The sequence below is a fragment of the Macadamia integrifolia genome, chromosome 10 (genome assembly GCF_013358625.1).
Source record: "Macadamia integrifolia cultivar HAES 741 chromosome 10, SCU_Mint_v3, whole genome shotgun sequence".
Lineage (NCBI taxonomy): Eukaryota > Viridiplantae > Streptophyta > Magnoliopsida > Proteales > Proteaceae > Macadamia > Macadamia integrifolia.
In genome coordinates, this window is record NC_056566.1 from 13,801,209 (window position 1) to 13,814,922 (window position 13,714).

The 13,714-nt window shown below is 38.0% G+C and overlaps 1 protein-coding gene across 4 annotated transcripts; it reads left to right on the top strand.

Annotated features, from left to right (window-relative positions):
* The first annotated feature begins 2,941 nt into the window (after positions 1 to 2,941).
* LOC122090682 (mitogen-activated protein kinase 15-like) lies at positions 2,942 to 12,829 on the top strand. 4 transcript variants are annotated; one of them, XM_042660343.1, is made up of 12 exons: positions 2,942 to 3,313; positions 3,399 to 3,456; positions 3,783 to 3,900; positions 4,449 to 4,857; positions 5,019 to 5,146; positions 5,289 to 5,348; positions 9,145 to 9,294; positions 9,412 to 9,567; positions 9,656 to 9,867; positions 10,432 to 10,533; positions 10,620 to 10,780; positions 11,978 to 12,829. In XM_042660343.1, exons 3-12 carry the CDS (start codon positions 3,877 to 3,879, stop codon positions 12,256 to 12,258), a joined length of 1,683 nt encoding a protein of 560 aa, XP_042516277.1. In that variant the 5' UTR covers positions 2,942 to 3,313; positions 3,399 to 3,456; positions 3,783 to 3,876; the 3' UTR covers positions 12,259 to 12,829. The 4 variants fall into 4 exon arrangements, with proteins under 4 accessions (XP_042516277.1, XP_042516276.1, XP_042516275.1 ...); XM_042660342.1 differs by having other exon boundaries at positions 3,399 to 3,447; XM_042660341.1 differs by having other exon boundaries at positions 2,942 to 3,456.
* Positions 12,830 to 13,714: the final 885 nt, after the last annotated feature.

Here is a 13,714-nt window from a genome sequence, read left to right on the forward strand (position 1 = left end):
TTTCTCTCTAGCCCCATACTTTCCCTTGCTTCTTGATCTACCTGTCCATTCTGTCGTTTTTAAGTCCCTTGGCCTCCTTTATATGCTTGGTTGTAATGTTTCTTCTTCTTGGGCCTCTGACAGCTCTGTGGGTAGCCATTAAAACAGGTCCTTGTGCTTCTTTTCTTTCTTTCTTTTTTTTCCTTTTTCAGTCTTTAATTTTTCACTGGGCCACCTCATACATCATAACGGGAAAGTTTTCAACCACCATTCTAGGGTCTTAATTACACTCGCCTCTGGTACGAAGTCAAAAATGCCCGTGATCCCATCCTAGAGCCCTTGTGCCCCATAGTGGAGAATAGTTTCTTCACCGCGAGGGAATGGAAACTGACCCTAGAGTAATTATGAACAATAATTTCTTGGCCATTGAAAGATGTGGAAAGAGATACTTTCTTAATCTTTGACCCACATTATGGATTGCTTTGGTTAAATTGATTGCTTAAATCAAATCATATGATCTATCATGTATTGAAGTTCTTTTTTGAATTTATCATTTTTTACGTAAAAGAATGACAATAATGATATTACACATCATAATTAAAATTTTATTTACCATATAACACAATCAGATTTTATAATAACTCATTTTTCTTATTTGGTCCAAAAAAAAAAAATGTATTTTGCTTCTCAATTTTGTATAAGAATAGAATCCACTTTTATATTTTCCAAAACTCACTCAACATGTTTTTTCCCATTCTATGTGGTGAAGAAAGAGAGCAAAGAGAAGGAATAGAAAATTCTAGCTCTTTGAAAGATAATTTTTTTTTTTTAAATTTTTCCACAACACTAGAATGAAAAACTACACGAATGAGAGACTCTTTCATTTAATGGAGAGCTTAATTTTTGTCTGAGGAGAGAGTGTTAATGTCGACCACATGAAATGCTTTAAAAATCAGCATCCGATCGGTTGGATTGACCGAACTAATCCCTAAACAGATCTAGGGTTATGGCTTATTAGGACCGATTCTTTACCAACCTTGAGTCCTGACAACATCAGGCCTCTTAAGTGGTCATTAAACTTCAATTGCTGAGCAAATCTACAATTATAAACTTTTCCCATTAATTTTTCATTAATATGTCTAATTTGATTGATCAATTGATCAATTGATCAAATTCAACCATGAAGAATTTAATTTCCATGAAAGAAGGATATGTGTTGGGTTGTGAATTGTGATTGATTAACATTACTTGTAGACTTTTTAAGGTCAAAGATTCCATCTACCACATGTCTTGCACATGCATGGGACCTTAATCGAAATTCACCACTTAAAGAGTTTAAATGGAAAAAATAAAAATAAAATTTAAAATAATACCAATCATCTTATTATTAATGAACTTTAGGATTAGGTTTTCTAATGGGAATTCACTATCACGGTGCTTAAGATGCGCGTTGAGGATATCAGGAGGGTACTTTGGAAAGATACTAAAACTGTATAAGGGTTTGTGAACCATCGGATGTCGAGCGAACCTACCTCTATAGGTTTAGGAAAACCTTTTTCTTAATTTTATTAATTATTATTAGTTGTCTTATCTAATAGTACCCCATTAGACTTTGACTACAAGTAAAAAACTACTAGAGAGAGGGAAGTGCCGTGACTTTCTGCGAAAATTGCACAGGTTGTACTCTATTGACCACGATTTAGGGTGTTGATATCTGGTCAATGGAGATCGATATCACTGGTACCCCATATTGACACCTCATTTATTTATTTTTTTTGTTGTAAAAGCTCCATTTTGATACGTGATTGCTAAAATAGTGGTATGTCCGTATTTAGGACATAATATTTAAAAATTAGGGCAAAACTATCTAAACGAGCTGTATCGTTGGGGGAAAAATGACTGGCTCACTCCCTATGAAATGAAAATTTGTATTCTCTATTGATGCTTCCTTGTGTGATTCATTGGTCTTCATGCATGTGCAGAAGCCGCAGTCCTAATACCCATAGGATACACTTCCCCATGAAATAAATAGGGAGTTAGTTTTATTGGTTGCCAATATTTAGATGTAAGGATGTATTGGTGTTAATCACAATCATCTCAAATTAAAAGAAAATGAGAGCTCACTTATTTTCTTGGTCAAAATTTGATATAGCAAGTTAGTCACCAATAATTTGTAAGGAGATCTTTCCAATTTTCAATTTTATAATATTACTCTTCAACAACAACTATATGACATTAAGATAAGATTTCATTAGGATGAGTCATATTAATAAAATCAATCAGGATCTTATCGAAAGAAATAAACATTATTAGGATAAATTACCACTTTTTTAGCCACGTGGTGGATAATATAGTAATTTCAAACCATTGGATAGATTAGGTCTAGAATTGGATTAGCTACATGTCAAAATTCATAACCTAATTCATTCAAAATACCCTTTCGCTTTATTAGCATACATCCTTGTATACCCTTACACCCTCTTATAGTCCTTAATTTTTATAGGTTTTTATAACAATTTTTTTACTAGTTTTATTTCTCCCCATTGTGGACTCCATTTGGACTGAAACTCTATTCACAGGCTAGAAATTTTAAGGTCTATTTGCCCACAAAATTTGAACCATCCAATTTACCATGTGGTAAAAACTTAGATCATCTTTATAATCTTATCGAAGAGTCAATCGATACAACCGATTTGATTTTGATTCTAATTCTAATTTTTTAAATAGTGGTTCCAAGTAAATTAGCCCATATCTAGCCCCAAGTGATCAAGTGACATAAACCACTACATTCTAGATTGAGTAAACTAATCATCCCTTAACAACCTCTTTGTCTGGCTAATCACTTTCTCCAATTTATTTCCAAGAAAAAGGGGCAAAGGGCAAAAAGAATAAGGAGTTGTCCTTTAAAGTAAATATCTTTACAGAACAAGTGGCTGCCTTTAAAGGAAGAGCTAATCAGCTAATGCGTTATGCATCCACTCTCATTCTCTCTCTCTCTCTCTGCTTCAAATACCCAAACGCGCATCTTCTTGAATTTTCTATTTTTCTGCTTCTGAAATCCAGGCAGAGAAGACACAAATCCTTTACTCTCTACTTTCTTCTTCTTCGGCTTCTTCCTATCATCATATCCAGCTTTTTCTGGGGTTCTTCTGCACCAAATTTAGCAGAGATATAGCAGGAGCATCAGAGGTTTACTTCTGTTGACTTGCTGTTCGTTTACAGCCACATTTAACGGAACCCTAAAGATTGTCGCCTTCCTTAGTCCTATCTTGTTTGGTTAATTCGCTACAGTTGATGAGAAGAGATTGGGAGCATTTTACTGATGCTGTTTGATGTGGGTTTTGTTACAAATTGCTGCATTTAATTGGGGAATTTCTGTGTTTTTCCTAATTCTGCCATTGGATTTTGTATTCCTGTAGAGTGGATCAAGAAATCAGTTTGTCTTGATTATGCTTCATCTGGTGCCAGGTGAATAAGGTTTAGTACTGAATCATCTAGTTTGCTCCTAATTTTGATCTTACCAAGGTTCTGTTACCACTGATCTGATAATTGTTTATATCAGACTTTCCCAGTGTGATTAGGGTTTTTTTTTTTTTTTTTTTCTGAATTGAGAGCGGAGATCAGTTTAGTGGACTTGGTTCTTCTTTTCACTTCTTATTCTTTGTTACTTTCCTATTGCTCTCAAGATTCGCGATTCAGCTTCAGCTGAATTTGGCTGTGAATTCTGTGGTCTCTGTCCTTGTTATTATCATAATTTACCAGTGATCTGAAGATAATTTTTTTTTGCTGGTTTTACACTCAAGTTCTTCGTCTACTTGGATTCCGGAAGCTTGCGAGATGTTTTTATCGGTTCCCTGCTTTGGAAAATTCTGAACATTTTAAACTTTGCTTGATAAGATGCAACCTGATCAGCGACGAAAGGTAAACTATATATCATTTATTGGTTTGTTTTGTTCAATTTGATATCATTTTCCGGACCAAATTTTGATCCTTGTTCTGGCGCTCTCTTCTGGTTTTAGTTTCATTTTTTCCAAACCGATTTGTGAACGTACCAGCTTCATTGTTTTCTCTCTTTTTTGGAAAAAAAAAATTGCAAATTGGTCAGCTTTTTTATGAGTTCTGCTTTGCTCGCTAAAGTTGTATAGATAGGGTAAGGGGGTTAATTTCAATGAAATCCAGCTGTGCAGGGAACTTCTTATGAAAGAGTTGCACAGACAGTGTGAGATGAGGTGAACCAGTTGTGACATGAAGCTGCTGAAAATATTGGCATTGACCTCCATCCTATGATCTGGAAATCTATTTATTCTTTCTATGTGCTGTGTTTGTTCTAGGTTATTTATTCTTTAGGTCTGAAATTACTGTCAGTTATCCATATGTGGGTGATTCATTTCGATTCAGATTCCTTATTGAAATCAATTTGAAGTCTCAGACTGATAAGGCGACAATTGTATTGGATTTTGGTGATGCAGGCAGCTGCAGAAGTAGATTTCTTCACTGAGTATGGAGAAGGTAACAGATACAGAATAGAAGAAGTAATAGGTAAAGGAAGTTATGGAGTTGTCTGCTCTGCGTACGATACACATACTGGGGAAAAAGTTGCAATTAAGAAGATCAATGATATCTTCGAGCATGTCTCGGATGCAACGCGCATTCTTCGTGAGATTAAGCTTCTTAGGCTCCTTCGTCATCCTGACATTGTGGAAATCAAGCACATCCTCTTGCCTCCTTCAAGAAGGGAATTCAAAGATATATATGTCGTTTTTGAACTCATGGAATCTGATCTGCACCAAGTTATCAAAGCAAACGATGATTTGACCCCAGAGCACTATCAGTTCTTTCTTTATCAGCTTCTTCGGGGCCTAAAGTACATACACACAGGTTATTTACTATGTCCAAAGTCAACTTGGTTGCTTATACAGCTTATTTATTGTGACTATAGAATATGTTGCATTGTTTACCAATTAACTGCCATTTGACTGATAGTCCTGGTCTAGTTCTGATTTTCTTTACTTTTTCTTCCTTACTTGTTGGTGGTTTAGCAAATGTTTTTCATCGGGATCTAAAACCCAAAAATATCTTAGCAAATGCTGATTGCAAACTCAAGATCTGTGACTTTGGTCTTGCTAGAGTGGCTTTCAATGATACTCCAACGGCCATATTTTGGACAGTAAGTTCTCTATCAGTCTACTGTAGTCCGCATTTTAGATTTCCTTCCTGGATCTCAAATTGTCTGTTGTGGGTTAAAGTTGATGGTTTTTGTGGTTTGCAAATTAATGAGCATTCATGTTAATGAATTCCTATCAACACAGGACTATGTTGCGACAAGGTGGTACAGAGCTCCTGAGTTATGTGGATCATTCTTCTCAAAGGTGCATGAGCTATTCCGGTTGGCCATTTACTTGAAAGTACCTTGATATGATCTTCTTCTGCTTTCTTTCTTTCTTTTCTTTTCTTCTTCTTTTTCTTTTTTCTTTTTTCTTTTTTCTTTTTTCCTTTTTTTTTTTTTTTGTTATTATTATACTTATTCCCTTTGAATGATCTGATGATTTGGCTTTAAATTATTTATTTTTATTAACTTACCTTACCTTGCCTTAAGTTATATACGAATTCAAGCTCTGCACTCATTTCCCTTTGTTTTACTTCCCGTGCTTCTGGTTTCATCAAGTTGTACCTCCCAGGCATAGTCCTCTATGCTTGATGTCACTTCACAAGCTTCCGTTCTCTTGTCTTTCACTCTTATTTTACTGCTCGCTGTTGAATGCCATAAATCGATATTGGCATGTAAAAGATCTCTACCATCATTTTCTGGAAAAGCGATTCTTTTGGATATGGTTTGGATCAAGTATGCCTTTAGCCTGCTTTGCTTTTTGTTTTGTCCCTTGTATTTCTCTTCCTTTCTTGGCAACTGATATTTTTTTGGGTTGGGGGTGTGGGGGGGAATTGGGGGAGGGAGAGGAACATTGCATATAGTAGTATTTGTTCGAACTTAGTTAAGTTTTCATATTGAATAGAGTTTAGAGGAGATAAAAATGTGCTACATATGCAGCTCTTCGTTTAGTGAAGTTTTCTTCTTTTTTCCATCCTCCAGCCCCTTTAGCAGGGGTGGATTTTTGAACGTATGCTTGATAGATGAACTGTCCACCCATTTCTTATTTACCCCAATCCTCCTCTTTAAGGTGGACATAGGGAGTTTGCTAGAATGTAGACTACGTGATGGCAAGGTTGGGTTGGAGAGGAATAGCTAATGGGGATATCATTTTTTGGGTGAATGATCTATGAGCTGGTGGGGTGGGGTGGGGTGGGGTGGGGTGGGAGATGGTTTGGCAATAGGGGGTAGAGAGGAGAGATTGTCAAGAGAAGAGAAATAGAGAGAGTGCTGGGATAGCCTATACCGCCAGCTGAGAGACATTTTTCCCTTTTCTACATATATTTCTATATTGTATTACCAGGTGGAGTTGCACTACTTTCTTCATGTTGTGTTATGACCATGAGATCTCTTGCATAATTTATTAACAAGAGATGGGGTGAGTATTTTTGCGAGTTACTGATCGGAGACAGCTCAAGTAGGAGTGAGGTGAGTATCCAACATGACAACATGATAGACATGTTCAGAAGATAGGAGTGACCGAGGTTAAAGAAGCCTTAGGAAAGATGAAAGTAGGTAAGACATCAGGCCCGGATGAGGTCCCAATTGAAGTGTGGAAGAGTTTAGGACTATGTGGGGTTTCCTGGCTTACCAAGTTGTTTAACAAGATTATGAGCACTGGAAAGATGCTTGATGAATGGAGAAGTATTGTTGTCCCAATGTACAAAAATAAAAGTGATATCCAAAGTTGCAATAGTTATAGAGGCATAAAACTCATGAGTTATATCATGAAATTATGGGAGAAGGTTATCAAAGCCCGTATAAGAAGAAAAACCAATATATCAAGGAACCAATTCGGTTTTATTCCTAGAAGATCACGACTGAAGCGATTTACTTTCTTAGGAAGCTTATGGAAAGGTCTAGAACCTACAAGAAGGATCTTTATATGGTTTTCATTGGCAAAGAAAAGGCATATGACAGAGTCTCCAGAGAGCTCATCTAGCATGCTTTGCAGAAGAAACGGGTGTCAAGTAAATATGTAGATATTATTAAATAAATGTATGAGGGCTTGGTGATGAGTGTGAGAACCGTGGGAGGTTAAGGCAATGAGTTTCCTATCACTATTGGGTTACATCAGGGATCCGCTTTAAGTCATTATCTGTTTACGCTTATTATGGATGAGTTATCCAAAATATTCAAGGGGAGGTTCCGTATTGTATGCTTTTCACCGATGATATTGTGCTAGTGGTTGAGACAGTGGCAGGTTTGAATGATAGGTTGGAGTTATGGAGATCTACCTTGGAATCTAGGGGTTTTAAGATTAGTAGAACAAAGACGGAGTATATGGTGTGTAACTTTAGCCACTCATGGACGGATAACAATGTAATGAAACTTGAGGAGATAGAGATCCCACAAAGACACTTTCAGATATTTGGGGTCAATCATAAATAAAGATGGTGAGATCGACTATGATGTGTCTCACAAAATTAAAATAGGATGTTTGAAGTGAAGAGGGGCATCTAGAGTGTTGTGTGATCGACGTATACCTCTAAAGCTTAAGGGAAAATTCTACAGGACAGTCGTAAGACCGGCTATGATGTATGGAGCAGAATGTTGGGTAATCAAGAAGTATAACATAGATAAGTTGAATGTTGCAGAGATGAAGATGTTGAGATGGATGTGAGGAAAAACTAGGAGAAATAGAGTGAGGAATGACCGGGTTAAAGCTGAATTGGGAGTTGCTTCGATTTAAGACAACCTCAGAGAATGTCGCTTAAGGAGTTAAGGTGGTTTAGCCATGTTCAACGTAGACCTTTGAATACTCTTGTAAGGAGGAGTGATCAAATCTAGATGGATGGAATTAAAAGAGCTAAGGGCAGGCCTAAAATGACTATTAATGAGTTGGTAAGGAAAGACATGCAGAAGCTAGGCCAAGATCCTAGTATGACATCAAACATAGCTGTTTGGAGGGCAAAGATCCATGTTGTTGATCTCATGTAAGTGGGATGTCCCAGAGGTGTTATGTTGCTTTGTTCTTTTCTTTTTTCTTTTCCCCTTCTCTTTCTTTTGCTTTTTATCTCGACCAATCGCGGATACATGTAGCCGACCGCATTAAGTTGGGAAAAGACTTTGTTGTTGTAACTTATAGGCTCGGAGTGAGGTACCCCTATCAATAATTCATGCTACTCTTCTGCTCTTGTAGCTTAGGCCCATACTCGATTCATGTTAGGGTATGAAAGGTTAAAGTGAGTCCTCAAAAATTGTGCAATTTACATTTCCAATATGCTATTTATACCATGAAACATACTTCCAGAACCCAAATTACGTGGTCCTTGGCTGATCTAACGTTATCAGAAGGTGGAAAAAGCTGAGGTGAGTTAGGCCTCGGCTTTGATGGATGCTAAAATCAGGTCCCATTTACCACTACAGTGACAGTGGATTACTAGGGACTTGACTACATTATGGTGGATGGTTTCGACATAGATGGCTGTAGAGGTTTCCTAGAGTTAACTAGTTGTGCGGATGGCTGAGTGCTATGCACTTGGGGAAGGATTTAATTTTCTAGAAACTGGTTGGGGCTCTAAAGATTCAGCCGATCCCCTGATCTTCCTCTTTAGACAAAAAGGAGAGTAAGTGGAGTTGGAGAGATGGTGAATTTCTTCAGAACACTTGTAAGAACTCACCTGCACAACTTCTTTCATAGCAAAATACTCGTTTAATCTACTGGCTAATTTTGTTACTTTTTAACTTCCCACTTAAGGTTTTTCCCATTTAACAGTCTTTTCTGGTGTTTAAAAATTTCATCCAGAATGAACTGTGGAATTAAGCAATCACTTACGGTATAATGCCTGGATACCATCTACTGTAAATTCTCAATGGAAATCCTCTTGAGTCAGCCAATCTAATACAATCACTTGAGAGTTACCATTTGCTTTCAGAAAAGCTGAACAAATTTTACCACATGGAAAATTGAAATTGTGTGTGGATATCTAAACCTGTGGTTCTTTGTATATCTGGAAACTCTTTTTCCTGTACTTCACTGATAAATAGATGCTCATTTTCTCAATGTATTGTTGCAGTACACACCGGCAATAGACATATGGAGCATTGGCTGTATCTTTTCTGAAATTCTAACTGGAAAACCTCTCTTTCCTGGCAAAAATGTGGTCCACCAGCTGGATCTGATGACTGATCTTCTAGGAACACCGCCTCCTGAAGCAATTGCCAGGGTTTGTTTCCTGTCATAGAACTTTGTTTTGATATGGGTGCAGTTGTAGGCTTTAGTTAGTTCATTCATTGTTTTGTCTCTCTTCCTGCTTTTGAGTGATCACTGGTATTGTGTCCAGGTACGTAATGAGAAGGCTCGAAGATATTTAAGTAGCATGCGCAGGAAGAAACCTATACCGTTCTCTCAAAAATTTCCAAATGCAGATCCCCTTGCTCTTCGTTTGTTGGAAAGGATGCTGGCATTTGAGCCCAAGGATCGACCTACTGCGGAGGAGGTACTGTGGACGTGCATTTTGACCCTCGTTTATATGCATTATGTGCCTGCTCTGTCTAACGGGATGAATTTGTGCCACATGGTGTCAGGCTTTGGCGGATCCCTATTTTAGGGGCTTGGCCAAGGTTGAGAGGGAGCCTTCTGCTCAACCAGTGACAAAGATGGAGTTCGAGTTTGAGAGACGGAGGATAATGAAGGAAGATGTTAGAGAACTCATCTATCGAGAAATTCTTGAATACCATCCAACAATGTTAAAAGAGTTCTTGGAGGGAGCAGAACCAACTGGTTTTATGTACCCAAGGTATTGATTACCATTTGTTACGACGTTAAATTTTTGAACTTGCCAATCTTCTTTATAAGGAGGTTGGATCCAAGATTTGCTTATTTTTAGTCAATCCAAAAGGACCCACATTGTTTATTTGGAACCATGTTATGTTCCAGTTCAAATAGATGTTCCTTCTGCCCTAATTGTCATGGCCAGCTTCTAATACTTACGAGGACCCAGAATCATTCTGAAGTTGGCACGGTTACCTTTTTAGTTTTTAAACAAAACTGTAATCAAACCCTGGTTCAATGTTTAGTCTCTCAATGTAAAGCTGAGATTTTCGACCTTTAAGTTTCTAGGAAGTGTGTCCTGTAACATAAAAGCCTTAAAATTTTGCCACATAAGCATTCCAGTTGCCAATTTATGTTCACTATTAACTGTAAGTAAAAACAATGTAGTTGCAAGCCCACTGCAACATTAAATTATACTCCCTAACTTGTAATCCTAAGCATTTATTCAAGGACCCTTTCCCTCTGAACTTGAATTATTGAGTCTTGACATAAAAAATGGGTAATAGGACAATTGGATTTGTCTTTACAGTGCCGTTGACCAATTTAAGAAGCAGTTTGCTTATCTTGAGGAGCATTATGGAAATGGTTTGACTGTACCTCCACCTGAGAGGCAACATGCATCATTACCCAGGTATTCTATTTTACATGATGTCTTTCATACTTCATTATCTCTTCATTGAAACATCAAGGTCACTGATGGAACTTCTATACATGCAGACCATGTGTGCTATATTCAGACAGTACAGCACATCAGTCAGCAGATGTCACTGATGATCTATCCAGATGCTCCATAAAGGAAATTGAGAAGCAGCAACCAGACAGGGGTTGTGGGGAACCTATGGCAAGAGTTCCTCTCCAAGTTCCTCAGAGAATCCAAGGTGAAATGTTATCTACTCTTTTTTTTGGGTGAATATGTGATCTACTTAATTTGTCATGATGTCTTACTAAACTGCTCATTGCTCTGTTAGGCTAATGCTGTTTTTTCTGCTTTTCCCTGTTCATTCTTTTTGTCACCTCTTCTGAGAGTTTTCGCATGCGACCTTGCTAATGTTCTTGGGCAAAATATTACATTTCGATTTGTTAGTAACGATGGTGACAACACCATAACTATGTTTCTGGTATTCCTGTTTGTGTTTTCCTACTTCTGTGTGAAGCTTCAGTAATGTGTCCTGTATATTGTGGTGAAGACTGGCCACTTCACTTATCTGCATCTAGTCAATTATGAAGCCATTATATTAATAAAGAGGAAAAAGAAGAGGGGGGAGGGGGGCAAAAGGATCTATGCATTGGGTATCGATGGTTCACCCTCCTAGTTATGCCACATGGAAGAGTAATGTGGCAATTTTAAACTGTTGGACATTTAGGGATGTTCTTGGTTGTTCACATGTCAAATTCATGCTCCAATTCAATCATATACCTTTCCCATATAGTGGCATATTCTCTTGTATTTTCAAGCCACCTATATATTATACAAGCCGCCAATGTATGGGCATGCACCTTCTTTGTAGTCTAATTTTTCGAAGCTTTATTTTGCCTGTTGGCCAATTCTATTTGAGCTGAAACTTGAGATATGAGCAGAGGATCTATAGGTCTTATCACAAAATTTCTGATTTCCAAAAGAAGGGAACACAATGGTCTGCAGCAATTATAACTTCAGACTGGAAACATCAGGGGGTTGGGTTTTCCTAATAACATAACCAACCCACTTAAGTACTCTTCAACCCTAACCCACTCTACTGATGCAAGGTCCCTATGTGCTGAGGCAGAACAGGGTGGGACCTCAGGGGTCATAAAACCCCATACTTAAGGCTGCTTGGTCATACCAGACCCAAATCAGTGCCACACGGCTGGGCCAGGATTTCATTTAACCTCCTCCATGTGTACCATCCCTTTCAGATACCAGTGATCTTTTCAAGTGCCAAAATAACTCCATCTATCCCAGTCACTGGCTGTATTAACTGATAAAAGTTCACATCTGAATGTGCAAGTTGGAGTTCCAAGTTTCAAACCTTATTTGACTACACTGATAGTTTATTTTTCATTTTACACCTCCCTAAAGAGTTGTCTTTATGTAGGCGGTGCAGCTGCAAAGCCTGGGAAAGTTGTAGGTTCAGTCTTGCGCCAGAACTGTAGAACAGCAGCGGAGGCTTTTGAACAACGCAAGATTGTCAGAAATCCCTGTGTCTCAACTCAATATACTGGTTCTGGCTCATATCCTAGAAGGAACCCCAACTGTAAAAACGACAGTGGAGAGGGTGAAGGACTTGAAGGATCCAACGGGGTGCAACCAAAACTGCAGTACATTGCAAGGAAAGTGGCTGCTGCACAAGGTGGTCCTGGTGGTCAGTGGTACTGATTCCATAGTACATTAGTACTTGTTCCGGTAATGAAATCCTGCAAATGATGGAAATCGTCTGCCCACTGACCTCTCTCAGAGCCGCACAACCACAAAATACCCTTCTTATTGGCATCAAACTAGTGCTTCAACTTCCAAGAGAATCCAATTGTTTGTCAGAATGTTCTATGGATGCAGGTATGTTATATCAGCAGTCTTTGGAGAATTGGCTTCATAACTGTTGGAGATGACAGTGGATAGTTATTTTAATTGTTGCATAAATTACTAATGTGTAAGTCTGGTATGGGGTATGGACAAATCTATAACTATATCCCATTCATGGTCAGTTAAAATATTAGAATCCACGAATTAGGGATTTATGGCAGCCAGAGAAGGGATATGCCCTTCTTCCCATTGTTTCATATGTTTCCTCTCCCACCCTGCTTTCTTCTCTTGATTGAAAGCAAAAGCTTCCTATTTGCTGCCACAACCAATGAATAACATGCTCAGTTTGTCTCCCAAATCTTTGTTAGACCTCTGAACAATGTAATCTTACTATTACCATAAAAATGGCTGATGATTTATCTTTCAAGTTTTAGGATATTGTTAATTGCCCTTGTTCTTTTTATTTTTTTGGGAAAAAGGATGTCACTTACGTGTTCTGCTGTGTGGATGCCGAGTGGATGGATAATGGCTATTCTGACCATTGGATAGAGAGGTCATGATCTAGATTATTCACATGTCAAATTTCGGAGTATAATGCGATTAAATAAATACCTTTAATTTATTGGCATGCATTCTTTGTATGTCCATGTAATTGACAATTATTATGCCATTTTCGATCTGAGATTTTCAAAGCTCTGGAAAACCCCAATAAGGCTGAAATTTGACATGTAAAGGACCCAAGGCTGTCTGCAAAATTTGGACCTCATTTGCTAATAATGGCAAAGGATAAGCTTTCTTATTAAAAAAAAAAGACCAAGGAAAAGCTTCTCTGAGCAAGTGGCGCTGAGGATACATTAGCATCTCTTTCATGAAATTGACCGCTCTCTCCTTTATTTATTAAACCATTTTATCGTCTTTCATTGGTGCACTCCCTTATGTCGCTTGGTGAGAGAACCCTCTCTCAATCAAAAAGCTACATCTCCTGGTGCCAATGTTGCTGCCAGAGTTATTTTCAAAGTTGAAATCAGTCCTTCACAGACGAGATTGGACTCTCTTATTACCAAACTTGATCTCTGAGAATCTGATATCAAGTGGGCATAACACATGCCTAGCTGCTCCCCTTTTTACTTGAAACGCTGCAGCTAAGAGAGTTCAGGTGTCATTGTTGGAATGGGGTGGAAGATCCTGATCACCTTTTTTTCTATTGCCCCTTCTTTTCATCCATCTGGAAAAGAGTTTTCAGTACATGTTGGCTTGGTAGACGAAAAGTTCTTCCCCTTTCTAAGAAGTGGATTTGGGTCGATATGACGTA

Bases quoted from the DNA above. Each gene is read 5' to 3' on its own strand.
- LOC122090682 (XM_042660341.1), top strand. From the start codon at position 3,877: ATGCAACCTGATCAGCGACGAAAG. The intron at 5,349-9,144 runs GTGCATGAGCTA...GTATTGTTGCAG, and splicing joins GTGGATCATTCTTCTCAAAG to TACACACCGGCAATAGACAT. The intron at 10,781-11,977 runs GTGAAATGTTAT...GTCTTTATGTAG, and splicing joins AGTTCCTCAGAGAATCCAAG to GCGGTGCAGCTGCAAAGCCT.